This window comes from Pipistrellus hanaki (genome assembly GCF_964339955.1).
Source record: "Pipistrellus hanaki genome assembly, chromosome: 2".
Lineage (NCBI taxonomy): Eukaryota > Metazoa > Chordata > Mammalia > Chiroptera > Vespertilionidae > Pipistrellus > Pipistrellus hanaki.
In genome coordinates, this window is record NC_140504.1 from 128,507,392 (window position 1) to 128,527,007 (window position 19,616).

The 19,616-nt window shown below is 47.6% G+C and overlaps 1 protein-coding gene and 1 pseudogene across 4 annotated transcripts in view; both read left to right on the forward strand.

Moving 5' to 3' along the window:
* LOC311616860 (large ribosomal subunit protein uL22-like) overlaps positions 1-19,616 on the forward strand; it is a 336,798-nt pseudogene that overhangs the window by 237,762 nt on the left and 79,420 nt on the right. The window lies entirely within an intron of this gene.
* Positions 5,259-19,616, forward strand: part of E2F3 (E2F transcription factor 3) — an 88,749-nt gene continuing 74,391 nt past the window's right edge. For 2 of the 3 annotated variants that reach the window (XM_084872779.1, XM_084872780.1), the window contains exon 1: positions 5,259-5,749. In XM_084872779.1, coding sequence (XP_084728905.1) covers positions 5,336-5,749 — 414 coding nt within the window. In that variant the 5' untranslated portion in view covers positions 5,259-5,335. Of the gene's footprint in view, positions 5,750-6,199; positions 6,986-19,616 lie in introns of those variants that run through there. The other variant, XM_084872781.1, reaches the window with a different exon arrangement.

The following is a 19,616-nucleotide window of genomic DNA, read 5'->3' on the forward strand; positions in this document are numbered from 1 at the left end:
ACATCAGTCAGAAAGAATGCATGCACCCCTATGTTCATAGCAGCACAATTTTATACCAGCTAAGATCTGGAAACAGTCCAAGTACCCATCAGTAGATGAGTGGATAAAAAGCTTTGTAAAAAAGACAGCATGAAGGGACCTGGAGAGTATCATGCTAAGTGAAATAAGTCAATCAGAAAAAGACAAGTATCACATGATCTCACTCATATGTGGAATCTAAATAACAAAATAATCTGATGAACTGAGTGAATCCAGAGACATGGAAACATGGATCAGAGTGAGGAATCTCAGAGGGAAGGCATGGCAATGTGGCAATGAGGGCCTGGGGCTGGGGGGTTGGGGGAGGCGGGGTTGGAAGGGGCCAGTGGAGGAAAAGGGGGGAATATGTAATACTTTCAATAATAAAGAATTAGCAAAATAAATAAATAAATAAAATTATTAAATATTTTATATATATATATATATATATATATATATATATAATTTAATTATATATATATGCCAGCAGATCTTCACTGTAGTGAGAGTGGACTGATGTGGGAAGGGCAGCTGAAACTGAGAGGCGTTTGGCCTCCTAGAGCAGGCAAGAGCAAGGGATAAGGAAGGAAGTCTGAAGGGACTGCAGAATTTTCACATGCCCCTCTCAAAACTGACCCTCAGGGCTCCCTTTTAAGACAGGAAGGCACCATCAAGGAACCGCTGACAAAGGAACCCAAATTGATCAGGATAGGGACAAGAGAGATGAAGGAAAGGGAAGTAGGAAGTGCAGAGGGCACAATAGACTGAAGTAGGAAGTGCAGAGGGCAGGAGAAAGAAATATCAGGGAGTGAGCTTCCATATTCAAGAGCTTCCATATTCATTAGAACATGGGCCTCTGTGAAGGTAGACAAGTTTATCTGAACCCTCTCACTCCAGGAGTCCAGGAGTACTAATTTCACATGCAAATGAGCAACAGAAGAATATTGAGGACAAATATCACATATAACTATTATAAGAAAAAAAGAAAGCAAGAAGTATGAATGACTGCTAAGATCATCGAAAAGTGACAAGCAAACATGTGCCTCAGATTTACCAGAGGAATAAAACCAGTCTGATCCAGACTGTGGATCCAGCTGCAAATCTTCAGGAAATAGAGAACAGAAGAAAATGATCAACTGTACCATGAGTGTGCAATCTGCCAAATTCCTTAAATGAGTTTCCTGGAGCTACTATAACAAATGACTGCAAACTTGGTGGCTTAAAACAACAGAAATTTATTCTCACAGTTCTGGAGGCCGGAAGTCCAAAATCAAGATGTCAGCAGGGGCCTTAGCTGGGTCCCTCAGTTGGTTAGAGTATCATCCCAATACTCCAAGGTTGTGGGTTCGATCGATCCCAGGTCAGGGCATGTATAAGAATCAATCAATAAACACATAAGTAAGTGGAAAAACAAATTGATGTTTCTCTCCCTTCTCTCTCTGAAATAAATTTTTAAAAGAGGTTTCACATGATTTCCTCTGTGTTTCTCCTCTGCTCTTCTCTTATAAAACAAATGACATTGAACTTAGGCTCCTCTCTAGTCCAGAATAACCTCATTTTGAGATCCTTACATTAACTATTTTGCAAAGACCCCTTTTCTAAACAAGGTCAAATTCACAGTTTCCAGGGGACGTATCTTTTGGGAGGGGCTGCCATTCAACTCATTACATTCTTCAAGATACGTTCTAAGGTAAGTAAAAAAGGTGGATGAGGAACCATAGGTTAAGAGAATTAAAAAAGTACCAACATGTTCTAAATAAGCTTGGAGAAGTGATGAAACTTCAGAAGGGGTGTAATGAGAATGGGGCATTTGAAATGGGTGCAGATCAAGTTCTATTTCTTGACCAGGTGGTTAACAAGAGTGTTCACTTTATAATAATAATTTGTTCACACAAACATGTTTTATTTGGTTTTCTGGATCTTTAATTTATTTTACCATTAAGTTCTGTTTCAAAAAAAGGCAAGGAAATACACACCTTTGAAACACCTTTCTTTTCAATCCAGTATATTTTACCTTTTCCTTGGATACAGATTATCTGAAATGATTTTTATCTAGAGATTCTTAACTAAGTTGTATCTGCAAAAACCCTTTACCCAAATAAGGTCATAGTCATAGGTCCTGGAGGTTATGACTTAAATGTGTTTGGGAAGGGTTGGGGACCATTCAATCAACTACACAGGCCAATTCTGGGACAACTGTCTGCCTTGGGCCACTGTCAGAGCAAGGGAAAGGGGAGTAGTGTTTGGCACGAGCAGTCTGGCTCTAGTGCTGGAACAGTCTAACCTTTAAGGGAAGGTCAAGAGGGCTCAGGCTTATGAGCCATCCAGAAGCTGGCCACTAACAGATGAGCAGGTTAAAGAGGGAGAGCAGCAGAGCTGACTTTATTTTATTATCCTAAACTTCTGAGTCAGATTCTATAATCCCTACTAGCCAGGACACGGCTGTGCTCCTACTCTTGGACAAAGCCAAGCTGTCACAGCAAGTGAATATCCAGGGACAGTAGGTAGATTAGAGGCTAGGAGCCAGATTGGACTACAAAGAGATGCAAAGCACAACCACACAAATAAGTAGAATCATAAATAGCTTCCACTTAATAAAAATGATGGTTCTTTGCATTTATTTTTGCTTCTTTTCATCATAACCTTTCCTATGGGTACTGCAATATGGGTTCCTATGTAACATGAAAAAACAGGATTTTAAAGATGAAAGTTATATAGCTACCGTAGTAAGTGTCAGAGCCAGAATTTAAACCCAGATTATTCTGGCTCCAAAGCCCATTATCTTTCTAATAAAGCATGCTACCTCTCCACAAATTAATAGCCTACATCAAATTTTAGCATCCTGTCTTCCAACACCTCCTCTTTTCTCTTTGAACTCTTCCCTCTACCTTCTCATCCTGGGGTTCATTGGACATAAAAAGGTCAAAACATGTGTTTCTCTGCCAAATACCCTACATTAAAGAACATAACTTGGATAAGGTAGAAGGGTAAATATTTCAACGCCTTCTGAACCAGAATCACAGGTGTGGATTTGGACTGTGAACACTTGCTCCCCTGTGGCTGTGTCCCTCATGGAAGCTCTAGCAGGGATCTTGTACACAGTCCCATTTCCGAGGTTTGTACATTGTAGCATCCTACACCCACAACCCTCACCACCACCACTAACTGCATGCTACTAGTGATGTTTTGCCGGTGGTCATATCTAAGTAATTACTAGTTTTCCCATAGGGACCTACAGTGGAAAGCAACATTGATGGAATATCAAGGAAGTTGATAACACATTAGCCTCTACCTCAACCAGGAATTGATACACCACTTAATCTGTCCTAAAGGTAATGTCAGTTCTATCTGTGATAAATATTTGGGTGAATAATTGTTTTGGTACTAGCCATGCATGGATCCTTAACTAGCTTGAATGCAAGACCAAATATAACATCTGGTGCAAAATTTAACAGTATATTTAGCTCATTCTGTTTCAGACAAGCTAATAGGACTGGAATATTAAGGAGTTTGAGCCTGAACTGACATGTCTTTTCAGGCCTTTCGTAAGATTGAGTATATGAGTTTTTGGAAATTAATAATAATAATAATAATAATAATAATATCTGGGGAAAGGGCTTGAGGTATTGAATCCTCATCACCCAGTGAACACCAGCTCACCAACAATTTTGCACAGTTCTCAGTGTATATGACTCATGGCATACACCATTCCTCACATTCCTGCAGGAGTTCCTTTTCCTGCTCAGTCTCATAGAGCATTCTTCAATTTTAGGTGCAATGAGTACTTGCACCAATACAGATGTCATTGACAATAATTTGATTTTTTGGGGTTACAATTTCTAGTTTACTAAATTTTTTTTTTTTTTGCTTTAATATTTTGAAATAGATTTGGGTCGTCTAGTTTGCTTTTAATCAGAGCACTTGCTAGGAAACCAAGATTGTAAAGTGCTGGTGCCCGGACGTGCAGCAGGGTTGGATGGGAGCAAGACGTCATCGCGGGGAAACGTGTACTTCTTCGGATTACTGTTGGGCGGATTAGAAACCCGCAGATCAGTCAGTCCTAGGTTAGCCCTGATTAACTGCCCCGGGTGCTTCTGGGCCAGCGTGAGTTGTTTGCTAGATCCAGACCAATATTCCACTCGACAAAATATTGAGTTAATTTTTACTTAAATCCAATCTAGGCTAATAATGAGGCTCCCAGGAATGACCAATAATGTTAACTAAATGTTGCCCGCCATCACGTCAGTCCAGTCTTCTGCCCCCATGCTTCCGTCGGCCCACATGCTTCTGTCTGTCAGCCTCAGCCTCCGGATCAGCTCTCGTCCCGGCATTGGCTGGATTCAGGAAGAGTGAAACCCATGATTTAAAGGGCTCCGCTTCCACCTGCCAGGCATCGTCCGCGTGGTTCCACTTGGCTTTGGCACATATTTGGGGAAATCTTCGGTAGTTCTTCATCTATTACACCGACTGGTAAAAGGAAAGGGAGTTTCCGGAGGTGTCCCCTTAGTCACCTTGACAATTTCCAAAAGCGAAACTTGCGCTCTCGATCAGCTACACTGAGTCTGCGGGGCGCGGAGTCCCTGCCCAGGTCAGCAGCGCCCATCCGGCTGGTGGGCGGGGACGAGGCGGAGCCTGCACCAGGCGTGGCCTTCCGTGGGAGAGAAGGCAAAGCTTGGCCCCGCCTTCTAAAACACCCCCTGCTCTCTCCCAGCCAATCGAGGCGGCCTATGCAAATAAGCCCTTGTCGTCCGGGTAACCATGATGCACGTTAGCCAATGGGAACCACCCGCTCGTGCTCCGGCTCTACGATTGGGACTGAAGTAAGGAGCCATAGGCCCAATGGGCTGTGGGAACGGTCCTCGGCGGGTTGAGGGGCGGGGATATGCAAATATGGTTTGAAAAGCCGGCGGGAAATCTGAGTTTCGCGGGAGGACCTTGGCGCGTAAACCGTATCCCTTCATTCATTGTCAGCAGCAGCTTCCTGGAGCCATTTTTCAGCTGCCGGCCGCAGCAACCGGGCTGCCGCCGCCGCCTCGCAATCCGTTGCATCGGCCGCCCCCGACGCCTCCATCCTCCCTCGGGGCCCGATATCCGTGCGGCCGGGACCCTCTTCTCTCCAGAGCCCCGATTATTTTTGGCCCCGGGGGCCCGTGCGGTGCCGAAAAAATAAAAAAAGAAAAGAGAGAGAAGGGGCTCGGAAGCGCCGGGCGGGGAGGAGAGGAGGAGAGACTTGGAAACTCCGACTGCAAATAATAAAAGAAATTTGAAAAAATACATTAATATAACCTGAGCAATAAAAAAAGAGCAGGAGCGAGAGATGAAAAAGGGGATCCAGCCCGCCCTGGAGCAGTACCTGGTGACCGCCGGGGGTGGGGAGGGGGCGACTGTCGTCGCCGCCGCCGCCGCCGCCGCTGCAGCCTCCATGGACAAAAGGGCACTGCTAGCCAGCCCCGGCTTCCCCGCCGCCGCCGCCGCTGCAGCCGCTGCCGCCGCCGCCGCCCCGGGCGCGTACATCCAGATCCTCACCACGAACACGTCCACCACCTCCTGTTCCTCCTCCCTCCAAAGCGGCGCCGTCGCCGCCGGCCCTGTCCTCCCCTGTGCCCCCGGCGCGGAGCTGACGGCCGGCAGCCTCCTCTACACCACGCCGCACGGACCCTCCGGCAGAGCCGGGCTGCTGCAGCAGCCACCAGCGCTGGGACGCGGCAGCAGCGGCGGCGGCGGCCCTCCGGTAATGCCCTCCTGTCCCCACTGTCCCCGGCCCAGGTGGGGGGGAGGGTGGCTGTGGGTTCGCACCGCGCGGGTTGGTGGGCGCGCTGCGGGCTGCCCCGGGAGGACGCAGGCCGAGCCCCGTGGGCCTACGGGCTGGCCCTCCCACGAGGGTTTATTGTTAGACTTGGGCGCTACCCTCAGCGCCCGTGGGGTTGGGGGGCTCCGCGAGACGCGCGGGGCAGTGGGGATCGCCTTGGCGCCAAGAACCTCAGACACTCTGAAACTTTTCTTCGTGGCCCCCCTTCTTTTCCTGCACTTTTCCCTACCCCCACTCTCCCCTCCCCTCCAACTCGAAGCTTCCTCTTTCTCGGGCGTAGGATGGGGTCACGCCCCGGATGGAGAAGAAGGGGGTGGGGGAGGGAGCAGTGAACTGGGGAGTCGGGGGACCCTGGGGGAGTGGGGACAGGGGGACCATTGGGCTGATCGCCCCTCGCCGGCCTCCGAGGCCCGTGGGCGGCCGGGGATCCCTAAGGCGTGCTGCTTGGAGCGCAGAGGTTCTGGTGGGGCTGCGCTTGTCACATTTTGGGATCTGTAACTCCCGGCAACAAAGGGGCTGGGGGCAGTTGGGGTGGATCTGGTAGGGCAGGCGGTGGAGCTGGCAGTCGGGTGCGGGCTGGGGCGTGGGCTGCCTGGGGGTGAGGGGCTAGCCAGAGGGCGCCCCGGCCTGGGCGCATCCTGGCGGCGGCGGCAGCGGTAGCGCCCGCGTGGCCCGAGCGCCCGGGCCTTCCTCGCCGGGCCCCGGGCCTGCCCTTGACCCGCCTCTCCCCTCACCCCTTCCTTCCCCGCCCTGTCCCCCTCCCCGCCCCCCGGCGACGGAGGGCGGGTGCAGCAGTGTTCCCGTCCCGCCGCCCGCCCGGTTCTGTGTCCCTCTCCCCGGGACCCGCCGGTGACGTTTCGCACACGTGCGCGGAGGACGCGCCTGTGACTGGGGAGGAGGCGGCGGCGGGAGGGGGCGCTGCAGGGGGAGAGGGGGCACCCACTTCCTCCTGCTCGCCGGCTCCCAGGCTCGGGACGGTCCCGGCGCCCTCGCACCCGCCCCCGGCACGGCCACCCTCCCTCTCCGCTCCCCACCCCCCCGCGGGCGCCCGCCCTCGCCCGGCGCCGCCGGTCTGCTCGGCCCTCCGGGCCCCTCTCCCGCCGGCCCCCCACCTCTCCCGGAGCCTGGCTGGTTTCGGAAATGCCCTTACAGCAGCAGGTTAGTGGCCGGGACCGCGCGGGGGCTGCCGCCGCCGCCACGGGGGGTCCGGGCTCTGTTGGGGGGCTGCAGCCGAGAGGGTAGGCGGTCGGCTGAGCGGGGTTTTGGAGTGGGAACGGGGGGTTGGGTGCTGGAGGGAAATGAGTAAGCAAGAAAAATCGAACTAAGTAAATGCCCCGGCCTCCGGTTCTAGGGACCTCTCTGGGCGCGGGTGTCCGCCCCGGGGGGGTGGTTTGATGTTTACGTATGTGTGTGTGTGTTTTTTTTTCTAGGGGGGCCTGTGGATGGGCGATTGGAACCCGGAGGGGGCTTCTCGCCAATGGCCGAGTTGAGCTCTGCTTTCTGTCTTCCTTCCCTTGTGCTGGAGGGGGAGGGGGCGGGTCAGAGGGTTGGGTGTCCGTAAGGATTCCCAGGCCACCCGCCACCCCCACCCTTTGTCCCTGTAATTTATAAAGCGCCTTTGAGAGATGATTTAGGTCAGTATTCGGCTCCTCTTTTTTGTTGGTACTAGAAAGAAGTGTGGCCCGGAGGTCCGTCCACCCCCACCCCCACCCTTCTCCTTTTCTTCATTCCCTTCCTCCATGCCTCCTGTCTTCACCCTCGTGGTCCGGCTTGGCCCCCACGAGGCTAGAAACGTAACCAGACTCAGTTAAACAAATGGATGGTTGATGGTACCAATCGTTGACCTCATCTTGTCTCGGCTCCAAATGGGTTTATTTTTTATTTTTTGGAGGATCAAGATTTTGCAGGGGGTCTTTAAGAAAGTCAGCACACAAGCAGTACTTTGGGAAATGAGATAGGTTTTGGAATAATGAAAATTTTTATTTCCTTACGCTTCCCGATTTCTCCCCTTGTTGGATCTTAACTGCTTTACAGCCCCAGAGATACTTGCTGGGGATGTGTGATACAGTCTCAGTCAAAGAAGGTCGCTTTTTTTTTTTTTTATTTTTAAGTGACTAGGGTCTGCCAGCAGAGGGGAAACAGTACAAGTACTTTTATTAGCATTAAGTACTATTATTGACTTGACCGAAACTTGCTTGGACATATTTTAAGCATATTTGCCCCCTACACAGTTCTGTTACTACATCGCAAACTTAATCTTAAACAACCAGCTATTGACAGACTTCTTGGATTGGATTCAGATTTATGGGAGGGTAGTTTTGGTAATAGGAATTTGAGACCACCAGATTGTTTCCCCCCCCCCCCCCTCCCTAGCCTGCTTGTTGGGCCAGATCTGCAAAACTGTCTGTAGTTTTGTAGTTATATGTAGTTTGTTGTATTTAAGTGTATAAAGTATAAAAAATTACCCTTACCACCTTCCAAGTTATTTCAAAATTTTGCCATGAGAACATATAGAATTCTAAAGTCATGAGCCCTGAAAACAAAGTTTGCTTTTTTCTTATCAAAACTGCATTAGACTTTTATTTAATTCTTGAAGTTCACTGATATTTGTCCCCTAAGCAGGAACAACAGCATGGGAATAGCTAAGTGATTGGCAGAGCAGAGAGACCATTTAAACACTTTGTGTCCAAGAAGTGGTTGGGAACTTGTGCTCAGGTGACCAGGATTGCAGACTCACCTGGATCTTATTCCATCCATGTTCTGTTTCAGGAACATCTGAGAACTTAACCAGGAGCAAATTATCCATCTTTTTTTTTTTAATATATTTTATTGATTTTTTACAGAGAGGAGGAGCGAGGGATAGAGAGCTAGAAATGTCGGATAAGAGAGAAACATCGACCAGCTGCCTCTTGCACACCCCCTACTGGGGATGTGCCCGCAACCAATGTACATGCCCTTGACCGGAATCGAACCTGGGATCTTTCAGTCCGCAGACCAACGCTCTACCACTGAGCCAAACCGGCTTCGGCAAAATTCTCCATCTTTTTTAAATGAGAAAAAATATATGATTTCTCTCTTAACTAGCTGACTGAATTTCATTTACAAGCTGTATGATCCTAGGCAAAAAACGTAAACAATTTCCTTTTCTGTTAAATAGGGACAGTAAAGATACTAACTTGAAGGATATTTTTTAGGTTTAAATATGATAATGCATGCAAAACACTTAGAACAGTGCCTGACAAATAATAGACACCCAATAAGATGAGTGTGCAGGAATAATAATAAAAGCGGAATATGCTAATTAGACTGGATGTCCCTCCAGACAACCTTTGGGGTGAAGGGGCGGGAGCTCCCATGCACGAATTTCATGCATCAGGCCTCTAGTATTTTTTATAACTTAGAGAAATAGCGTAAGACCATGTGTACAACCTTCCCTTTGTTGACACATTTGAGGAAAATGGTTAAACGTTTTCTAAAGTGAAACGTAATTAAAAAGGTTCTCCCTCCAGACAACCTTTGGGGTGAAGGGGCGGGAGCTCCCATGCACGAATTTCATGCATCAGGCCTCTAGTATTTTTTATAACTTAGAGAAATAGCGTAAGACCATGTGTACAACCTTCCCTTTGTTGACACATTTGAGGAAAATGGTTAAACGTTTTCTAAAGTGAAACGTAATTAAAAAGGTTCTCCCTCCAGACAACCTTTGGGGTGAAGGGGCGGGAGCTCCCATGCACGAATTTCATGCATCAGGCCTCTAGTATTTTTTATAACTTAGAGAAATAGCGTAAGACCATGTGTACAACCTTCCCTTTGTTGACACATTTGAGGAAAATGGTTAAACGTTTTCTAAAGTGAAACGTAATTAAAAATTTCTACCTAGTTAATCTTTTTTGTAAAACCTATAGAATAAGGCTATCCTAACACTGGGTAAAGTAGGGACATGTAAGTATTGACAGGCCTAGGTAGCGGTGGTAGTGTTGAACTGTCCAAGCATGAGCCTGTGCCTTGTTTGTGACAAATGTAGGCAACTAACTCATCCAACTAACTCATGCTGAGTTCCACTCCACCCATAACTCATGGACATGCCAACTTTTTTTTTTTTTTTAAATATATTTTATTGATTTTGTACAGAGAGGAAGGGAGAGAGATAGTTAGAAACATCGATGAGAGAGAGTCATCGATCAGTTGCCTCCTGCACACCCCCCATTGGGGATATGCCCGCAACCAAGGTACATGCCCTTGACCGGAATCGAACCCAGGTCCCTTCAGTCCCCAAGCCGACGCTCTATCCATTGAGCCAAACCGGTCCCGGCGACATGCCAACTTTTGAGTACATCTATGCTTAGTGGCTTTTAGATAACTGAACACTCAATTTTAGATGGTGAACCGTTGGAAATGGAAAAGCTCTAGAGAAACAGTCAGAGGTGCTATTTTCTGGAACAGAAAGGGCTCCTTCTTTTTCTGCCTCCTAAAAAGAAACTGAAATGATTTCATTCTACTTCTAGAAAACTTGGGCTCTATTAATGCAAGAGACAGTGGCCGGTTACATCTGATTTAATGTAGTGCAGTCATAGCAACCCACTGATTATACTTGGTAAAGAGCCCACAGTGCTTGAAATTTCCATGTAAGAATGGAGGAACCATGGGTGCTATTGCTGGGTCTCTCTCTCTTTTTTTCCTGTGCAAGTATAAAAGGAGAAAAGTGCCAGATTCCTGTGGTTCCGTACTCAGTAGTCTTGTTTTTGCTGAGATATATGATTGATGCTAAGTTTAAGATAGGAGATAATTTTTAATCACTACCGACCCCATAATCGAAGTTTTAATGAAATGCAGTGCTCAGACTTGGGCAGTACAAATAGCTCAGTGCCATAATCAGTACCAAGGGCGCCACTCTAATCACCCTCTGAAACAAAGCACCCTTACTTACATGTGGCTCCAGGAGCTAAGGAGCCCAAGCTTGGGAACAGGAAAGGATTTTTTTGTTTTCCTATAAATCCTCACCTTGTGTAATACTTGGAAGAGTAGATGCTGAGATTAAGTTGTGCTGTGTAAAGCTAACTTGAAAACAGAAAATAATACTCTCAGCTTAGGCATGGCTAACAGCACCTGGAGATTGAAAGACCGGGGAAAAGTTGCTTTTATTCTCATTTCTCAGAGATACAAGACAGTAGTTTTCTTTCAACTCTTCAGTCTTTATATTGCCATCCCCATAGACATACCATCCACGCCTTTAACTCCCTTCGAAGGCAAAGCTGCAAATACTCAGTTAATTTTCTGGCTGGTTTTCTAATGGATTTATATTTATTCCATTTGTATGTCCAGTTTATATCCACTTTCCAGGCAAACCAATTCCCATTCCTTTTTTAAAAAATATACATTTTGATTGACTTCAGAGAGGAAGAGAGAGGGAAAGGTAGAAATATCAATGATAAGAGAATCATCCATCGGCTGCCTCTTGCACGCCCCACACAGGATTGAGCCTGCAACCCGGGCATGTGCCCTGACCAGGAATCGAACCGTGACCTCCTTGGGCATAGGTCAATGCTCACTCAGTCTTTATTGCCATCTCCATAGTCAGACCATCCACACCTCTATTTTTTTTAATCTTTATTGTTCTTTTCCTATTTCTCCCCCCCATCCCCCCAAAAAATATTTTTATTGATTTCAGAGAAGGAAAAGGGGAAGGGGGGAGGGAGAAACATGAATGATGAGAATCATTGACTAGCTGCCTCCTGCATGCCCCATACTGGGGATCGAGCCTGGACCCCAGGCATGTGCCCTTGACAGGAATTGAACCCGGAGCCCTTCAGTCCGTAGTCCGATGCTCTGTTCACTGAGCCATACTTGCTAGAGCTGTCCACACCTTTAACTGGCTGGGCTCCCTTTCCTTTTTAATCACTACTAACATCTTAAATTAGGATAAGTGAAAATTAGTTGCCTGTGCTCATCAAATCAAGTCCCTCATAGATTCCCATGAAATAACACGAGAAAGTGCCAGGCAAAGAAGGTAGATTTCAGTTCTTAACAGATTACCTTTTTTTTATTTTAGGGTTTTTAAAAATATATATTTTATTGACTTTTTACAGGGAAGAAGGGAGAGGAATAGAGAGCTAGAAACATCAATGAGAGAGAAACATCGATCGGCTACCTCCTGCACACTCCCAACTGGGTATGTGCCTGCAACCAAGGTACATGCCTTTGACCGGAATCGAATCTGGGACCCTTGAGTCCACAGGCTGACGCTCTGTCCACTGAGCCAAACCGGTTAGGGCTCATTTTAGTTTTTAAAAAGAAGAACTTCCTTGAATTCTTTGAAGTACTAACCATGTGGTTTAATACATATTTTCATGCTTGTTAGCAGCTTAAAAATAGTGTGTCAGGGACTATATTTACAATTGCTAAGAAGCATTCTTTTTGTTTTTCTAATCATTTTTCACGGGACTAAGAAGGTAAGATAACTGGGAAAGCGGTAAACATAGGAAATCACTAATGGTATCTCCTTCCTCCTACTCTGATCTTCTCTTTGGCTTCAAAGAGTGACTTGAAAAATGTATCTTACACAAGGAAAAGTTACACAGCAGAAGGTACAAAAAAGCAACAATTGAGATGGGGACAGGAAACTTGGAGGGAGTAGGTTGCGGGGGTTGATGTAGAGGGATAAGGCCTGCAGCTTTTGGTTTAGTAAAAAGGAACTTGGCTTGTTTTCTGCTCTCACTTTTGCTTCAAGAACTCTTCCCCACAAAGCAGTGGGCTTTTAGAACTAGAGAATATGCAGGTTGCAGGAATGCATTCTCATTCTTCTCCCAACCTTAACTGGGGGTTGGTCTTGTGGCCACAACAGCCCGCAATATAACTTAGAACGATAAGAGATAACGCCCACTGGCTGCCAGATTGTATCACAAACCCCCATGCCCTCTGCTTTAGGAGAGAACCTGAGTGAAGCAGGCCACAGCTTAGCTTTGAAAACTAAGGCAGTGGTTCGTGTCATTGGAAGGTGGAGAGCGGTGAGAATTGACAGCTGATGGGATGGGAGGAGATAAAAAGAATAAAAGGAATGAATTTTAGCTTGCTTTCAATTACTAGTATCCCCACTGTCTGAGGCCATTTGTAGTGTCCAGGCAATGTTCCTATAACTTGACAGTCCCTAAGAACAATACTTGAGGTTAGGGTAGGCGGTAATCTATGTTCCCAATGGTCTTCACATCGTAACCTTTGAGAGCTGTAAAGCAAGTCATCTCCTTTGACCCAATCCCTTTCGTTTTGTAGCTGAGGAAATTAAGGCCCAATGCAGTTAAGTTACTTGTCCAAGGTCACAGGCTAGCTAGTGCCCGAGTCAGAACTGAAACTGGAGACTCAAATTGTTAGAAGCAGCCTCATTCATCCAGAGAGAAGGTTAGCTGTGTCTCATGTCCCTATATGTGAAAATTGGGATGTGTAGAATACGTTTTAGATTGTTTTCAGGAGCGGTTACATTTTTTAAAATGCACACACATACAGAAGTGTCCTTCCAATAGTTTTTCGAGTAACAGCTCATTCTCAAAGATACAAAAGAAGTGAAGCTACTTTAGTTGTTAAATGCAAGGTAACTTTTTTTTTTTTTTTCAAATGGAAGGAATGACTGAGCTTAATAAATAGTTGTATTTTTTTAAAGGTTCGTTATATGCACATATGACTCTTTTCTGTGGAAACCACATTTCTGGTGCTCAAAAGTGAAACATACCTCACGGAATAGAACCTAGAAGGACTTGGACAGTTTTTCAGGAGAGAGGCGCAGTGTAGCTCTGGAACTAGAGGGTTTGTCCTGGGCCATCCATGTCCCGAGGGTTGTGGCTTTCAGAGGGCCCTGGGCCTTTGCCCGCCAACATGGTACTAGGTCCCTTCCCCCAGGAGGCGGCTGGCCCGTTAACTCTTTCAGAGGAAGCCACCATCCACTGAAAGCCAGAACTAATTTTCTTAAAATGTCTTCTTTTACTTGTAGAACTGAGAAAGCTTAAAAATAGAATCACTTCAAGTCCTGAAGCCTAAAAGTGAAACATAATCCAAGGTGGCTGTAGTTCACCAATGCATGAGGGGCGCAGGGATATATGGCTGTCTCTAATCCACAAATCAAAGAGGAGCCACGTGTAGGTACGGCCTTGCAGCCAGTGAGCGGGAAGTAGCAATTAGTGATGAGAGCTCTGTTTACCAGGGAAGCTGGTGTCCCCTGGAAGGTTTTTAGTGGACAGAGTCCATCTTTCAAGGAGTGGAGGAACTGAATGCCCTTGGTCCTCCCAGCCAGCTCATGCCTGGCTACCCCAGAGATCCTTTTGGCTCCTCTGACTGCTGAGAAGGGCTTCGCCTCACTCGTTTTCAGGATCCTGAAGGTTGTGGCTCTGTACACTCTGGGGGTCATGGAAAGTGACCCCCTAAAGCGGTGGTCGGCAAACTGTGGCTCGCGAGCCGCTGTTTGCCGCTCTGTTGACTAATGAGTTTGCCGACCACTGCCCTATAGTATCACCCCTGCTTTGCCCTTTTCTGTTTCTCATGTTTTAAGGCGTTAGAAGTATAAAACTAGAGCAGCAGTCCTGTAGCCCCGTACTTCTAGTCTTTCTGGGTCTGGCAGCCCGAAGAAGAAGAGCAGACTCATGACCCACACCCTCCACCACACAGGTGACGCGAAGGGCAGCTGAGTGTAAGCGTGAGACCATGGCACCTGGAGCCTGCGGTACCTGGTTCTTATTCCCGCTCTGCTTACTGAGCATTGTGTCTTCGGGCAAGTCACCCTCTGTGTCTGAATTTCCTCACCTGGAAAATGGGGAAATAATTGTAGGTACCTCCATGGGCTTAGGATGTGAGTTCTCATTTGTGGAGCGCTGCCACGTGGGAGGATGAACGAGGGTTCAATAGGTTATTGGTGCACTGCCTTTCCCTTCCACAGCCTTATACCGGGCTGTCCTATTCTTTTTCTTAAAAATATTTTTTATTATTAGAGAGGAAGGGTGAGGGAGAAAGGGAAACATGAATGTGAGAGCAAAACACCAATCTGCTGCCTCCAGCATGCCCCGCTACCGGGGATCTGGGCATGTGTCCTGACCGGGAATTGAATCAGTAACCATTTGGGGCACAGGATGATGCCCAGCGAACTGAGCCACACCAGTCGGGGCACTGTGGTTTATTTTCCGAACTAGCCCTAGTGTTCACTGAAACCCAAAACATCTTGCTAAAAATGACGGTGATGGGGAGGAGTGTACCCCATGGGGTGGCTTTCTCCGAACTTACTCTTTAGGATCTTTGCATGTCTTTATAAGCTGCTGTCCATTAAACTTTTTATAATGGCACTTTCAGCAGTAACAGTGTTGTGACTAAAGTCTTTATTTCTGTGATTAAACATGTTAATACAGTTGCACTGTTAACATTAATTGCGCTGTTAACATGACTTCACTTCTGCACATTAAAGTGGCTTGAGACTGAATGGCAGAGATCAGGGTGTTTGTCATCTCTGGGCCCTTGGAGGGTTCCTTGTGCTTTATTATCTCCCCCCCACCTCCCACCCCCACCCCACATGTGTGTGGGGCGGGGGGGGGGGAGGAGAAGAGGGGGAAGTGGCAGTCTTGCTCTCCTGCATCAGGGAACCTGCCTCGGCCTTCCTCCCCGTTGTCATCTCTCTCATCCCTCACTTTTTGTGTTATGCCTGTTCTTCCCCTTACCCCTCACCCGTCCCTCTGCCTGGCTTTTAGAGGGATGCCAGAATTTCAGCCTTTTCACTGGCTGCTTCCGTGACTTACCACGTTAATTACAGCCTTTTTCCCTGGTGTTCGACGCAAGGTGCAATCTTGTCTTTCCCATTTTGCTTCCCCTTTCTTCCCAACTTGGATCCTGGCGTGGCTCAGTGGGTCCGCTGGCCAAGGTTTCCTTCTGGTGCCTTCATTTGCTCATGGGTTCTTTCTCCTCCCTCTCTGCCTGTGTGTATGGAGGGCACCTCTCCCTGGCTCTGGCTGCCATCCTCCCACTGGCCCATCAAGGAAACCTGCACAGAGCTTCCTGATTCCCTCACATGACTGCTTTCCTGTAGCACATCTCAGTCTGCCTCCTATCCTCACCATTGGCGTTCTTGACTTTTCATATCTGCAAGTTGCAGGAAACCAGCCGGATTTTCTCATCATGTAGTCCTTGTAGTGCCTTCTGCGTTGTAGACTCTCGGAAATTGAAGTAGAGGCATTTTCGTTAGATGCCTACAGTGTGCTTGGGGCCCCGGTCATCCTGTTGAGGATGCAAAGAAGTAGGAGGTGTGACCGCCCACTCTTGGAATGGGAGGGGAGAAAAGGAGTAAAAGGAGTTGGAGTAAGTTTGCAGGCTGTTTGGGGAGACAGGCTTTAAATACAGTTGATTCGAAAGCAAGACTAAACAGGCGGCAGGAGGAAAGCAAGACCCATCTAGTCCTCGGCTGGACAGTTTCAGCAGGAGGTGCCAGCTGGGCCTTAGGAATGGGGCGGCCGTGGCTCCCTGTACATTAGAGTACACGTTTGAATCACCTGGGTTATTTAAAAAACTACCAATACTCACACGGGCCCTATCCAGACTAATTAGAACCGCTGGGGGCGGGGTCTGGACATGGGTGTTTTCTTTAGTGTCCCAGGTCATCTTAATGCACTCGTCCAATTGAGCCTCGGCGGAGTGTGAAAACTGGGAAGGTTGTTCATGGCTGGGGGAACATCAGGCAAAGGTAGGGAGGCAGAGAGTAGGTTCGGACACGCAGAGACCAGTTGGACTGGAGTCGATTTGGGGGAAATCTTAGGACCTAATGTTGGCCGTGTTGGTAAAATTGGTCTAGAATATAGACTGCCTTCCTGCAAGGGCCGGGCAGGGAGTTGGGGCATGGGTAAGTAGGTAGGGTTTGAGCTCATACAAAGAAGAACTGCCCTATCAAATAGGGGCCATGGGACCCTGTGCCCCAGGCCATCACTGCCAGAGGGAAAAGCAGACCTCATTTGTTGCCAGGTCTTCAACCTTAAAACGCCAGAAATCTAGCCATTTTTTTAAAATGTTGGCTCCACTGAAAAGGAAAAAGGGAAAGCCAAACAAAATAGGTCTGTAGGCCAGATTTGGCTTCAGGGCTGCCACTTAGCAGTCCTTGGTCTCTCTTGGATAATAATAGCTAATGTTTATCAAGTGCCTGTGTGTATGGAGGGCACTGAACTGGGTACTTTACACGCATTAGCACATTAGCCCCGTAACAACCTGTGAAGTGGGTATTATGACCATGCTTGTTCCGCACAGGAGGAAACTGGCCCTGGGGGGCTAAGGGGCTGGCTCCAAAGTCGAAGCTTATTCCTGGTTTCTATCCTCTGCTCTCTGGTATTGTATGAATTACATGGTAGGGACCCAAGATACCTGTCCCCCCAAAATAATCCAGTGCTTTCCACACTCACCTGATAATAAGAATTGCCTGTATCCCATCTCCAGGCTCCACCCACCTTTACCCTCCATCAGAGAAGCACCAAGGTCGAGCACTGGAAACCGCTGTAGGTGGTTGAGCACAGGCAAAGGTTTCTTGAAGCTGGAATGACCAGGGGATGTTCTCTCCTCAGGGGAGAGAACAGCCCTGCGGATCCCAGGGACCTGGGTGGATGCCTGGGTACCCCACACTCACCCTTGTGGTACCAATGTCTGGATTTCCAGGTCCTTGCTGAGCAAGCCATCCAAAGATGGGTTACCCAAAACCCAAGGGAGGTGAAACAAGAAGAGGTTTCCAAAGGGTTGAGAGTCTTAGTTCAGGGGGTTCCCGTGAGCACTATTGCTGCGTTCCAGGGACCACCACCAGCTGGGAACCTGGGCGATAATTCTGGGCACCCTGCTCTCAGAGGGTGTACCTGACCCTATTGTAGGAAGGCTTTTCATTCTGTCAGGTCTGGGCCTGCCTGGAACAGGTTACCAAGTGATCAAAAGGCCAGGAATTTCCCTGGGAGGAGAACCAGGGCATCCCATTAGAATATGGGTGCTGTGAATTGGACAGGTCTGGGAGCAGGACAGCTATAGGGACCGTGGGAAAAGGCAGGATGGAAGTGAGGGACAGGCTGAGGGAGTAAAGATAGAGGAAACCTTTGATTCCTTTTAATTTCCTGGGACTGAAAGAATGGATGAGGTTGAGAGCTTTTTCGATGCCAGGGTGTACGCTGTGTGGAGGGGATAGTTAGTTCGGTCTGAGTTGGTAGTGAGTGACATCAGAGGCCATCGGGCTTTTGAAGAGGCTAGGGCTGAGCGCTGGAAATGGGCTTTGGCATACGGGTTTTAGTGGAAGTCTGAATGCGCAATCACAAGTCAAGAACTGGTCTCCCCAGCTTAAGAAAAAAATGGAGGTGCCACAAAAACCTTTCATCATCTTCACTTTTCCCTCTATGGTAGGAAAACCAGACAGATTCATCAGGTAGATTTTGGGGGATCAATATTGTTAGGGCTCCCAGAGATGAGCCATCGGATGTTATTGATCAGGTGTGTTAGCAGGTCTGGGCTGGCTCCTGTGTGCTCTGAGAAAGCCCAGTTTGCAGCCTCTCAAAGTAAAGAGCCAGCTGCAGAGTGCTGTGTGTAAAGAAAGGTCACAATCGTCTTGAACAAAGATGGCTCTCTCAACCATTATGTCCTATGCTCTCTGACTTTGCTGATTCAAGAAAATCTTGAATTGCTAGCATATTAAAGTTTAAAAATGAGAGTCTTTGAGTACTGTCCCCGAGGAAAGAGCTATGTAAATTCTTAAGTATCTTTATAATTGATTTTTGGACATGTAAGTTGTGTCTAACCCTACTTGCAGCACGCCTTGAATTGACCAATTTTTGTTGTTATATTAACTAGCATCACTTGCGACAATCACTGTGGTGGTGAAGTTGCCAATCTTTCCTGTTGCCGTTTTACTTGTTTGCATCTCGGACACCCTCATTCTGGGACTAGACTTGAGGGGGGTGGGGTTCAGCCCAGGGATGTGGTGGTGGGTATGCAAGGCGCTTAGGACTTGAAGATCTGGCTCCAGAAACATGCTGTCACTTAACCAGCCCAGCCTGTGACCTTTTACAACTTATAAATCTATGAGCTGTAGTCACCTAAAATAGTGTCCCTGTTTCTCCAATGGTTGCAAGGATTAAGTGAGATAGTGTTTATAGGAAATGTACTCTGTTTCTAACTAGCGTGTGCCACCTATCATGGTAAGAACTCTAAAGTGTTGGTTGAATCTAAATTCTCAGCATTTTTACCCACTTCAGGGAAAACAAATTTGGACAAACGCTTCTTGAACACCTGCTTGGTGCAGAATGCAGCTCCCAGAATTCCAGGGCTTACCAAGGGGATCAAGGTGCTCTGGCCCGCAAGGAGTTTATCAGCAGATAAAGAGAGATGAAACATGTTCTTCAGGAACTGAAGATGAAGGACAATGACGGTCATAAGAAAATAATGATGAAGTCTTAGGGATCCAAGCGGGGGATGGGGAGATGGGGGCCAGGGAGGGAGACAGAGAAAGCTTCAGGAAGTTTGAAACTAGTGAAGGGTTTTGGCACCGTTGACATTTTGGCCAGAAAATTCTTTGTGGTGGAGGCTGTCCTGTGCATTGTGGGGTGATCAGTGGCCAGCATTCCTGGCCTCCTCACATTAGATGCCGGTAGCACCCCACTTATGACAATCAGAATTGTCTACGGACATTACCAAGTGTCCCCTGGAGGCAAAATCAACCCTCCTCCCATTGTTTCTCAGACCTACTGACCCAGACACTTCCCTTTGGCATGCCTAACCATGGGACCCGGAAGCTGTGCTTCACCGATCCCACTCT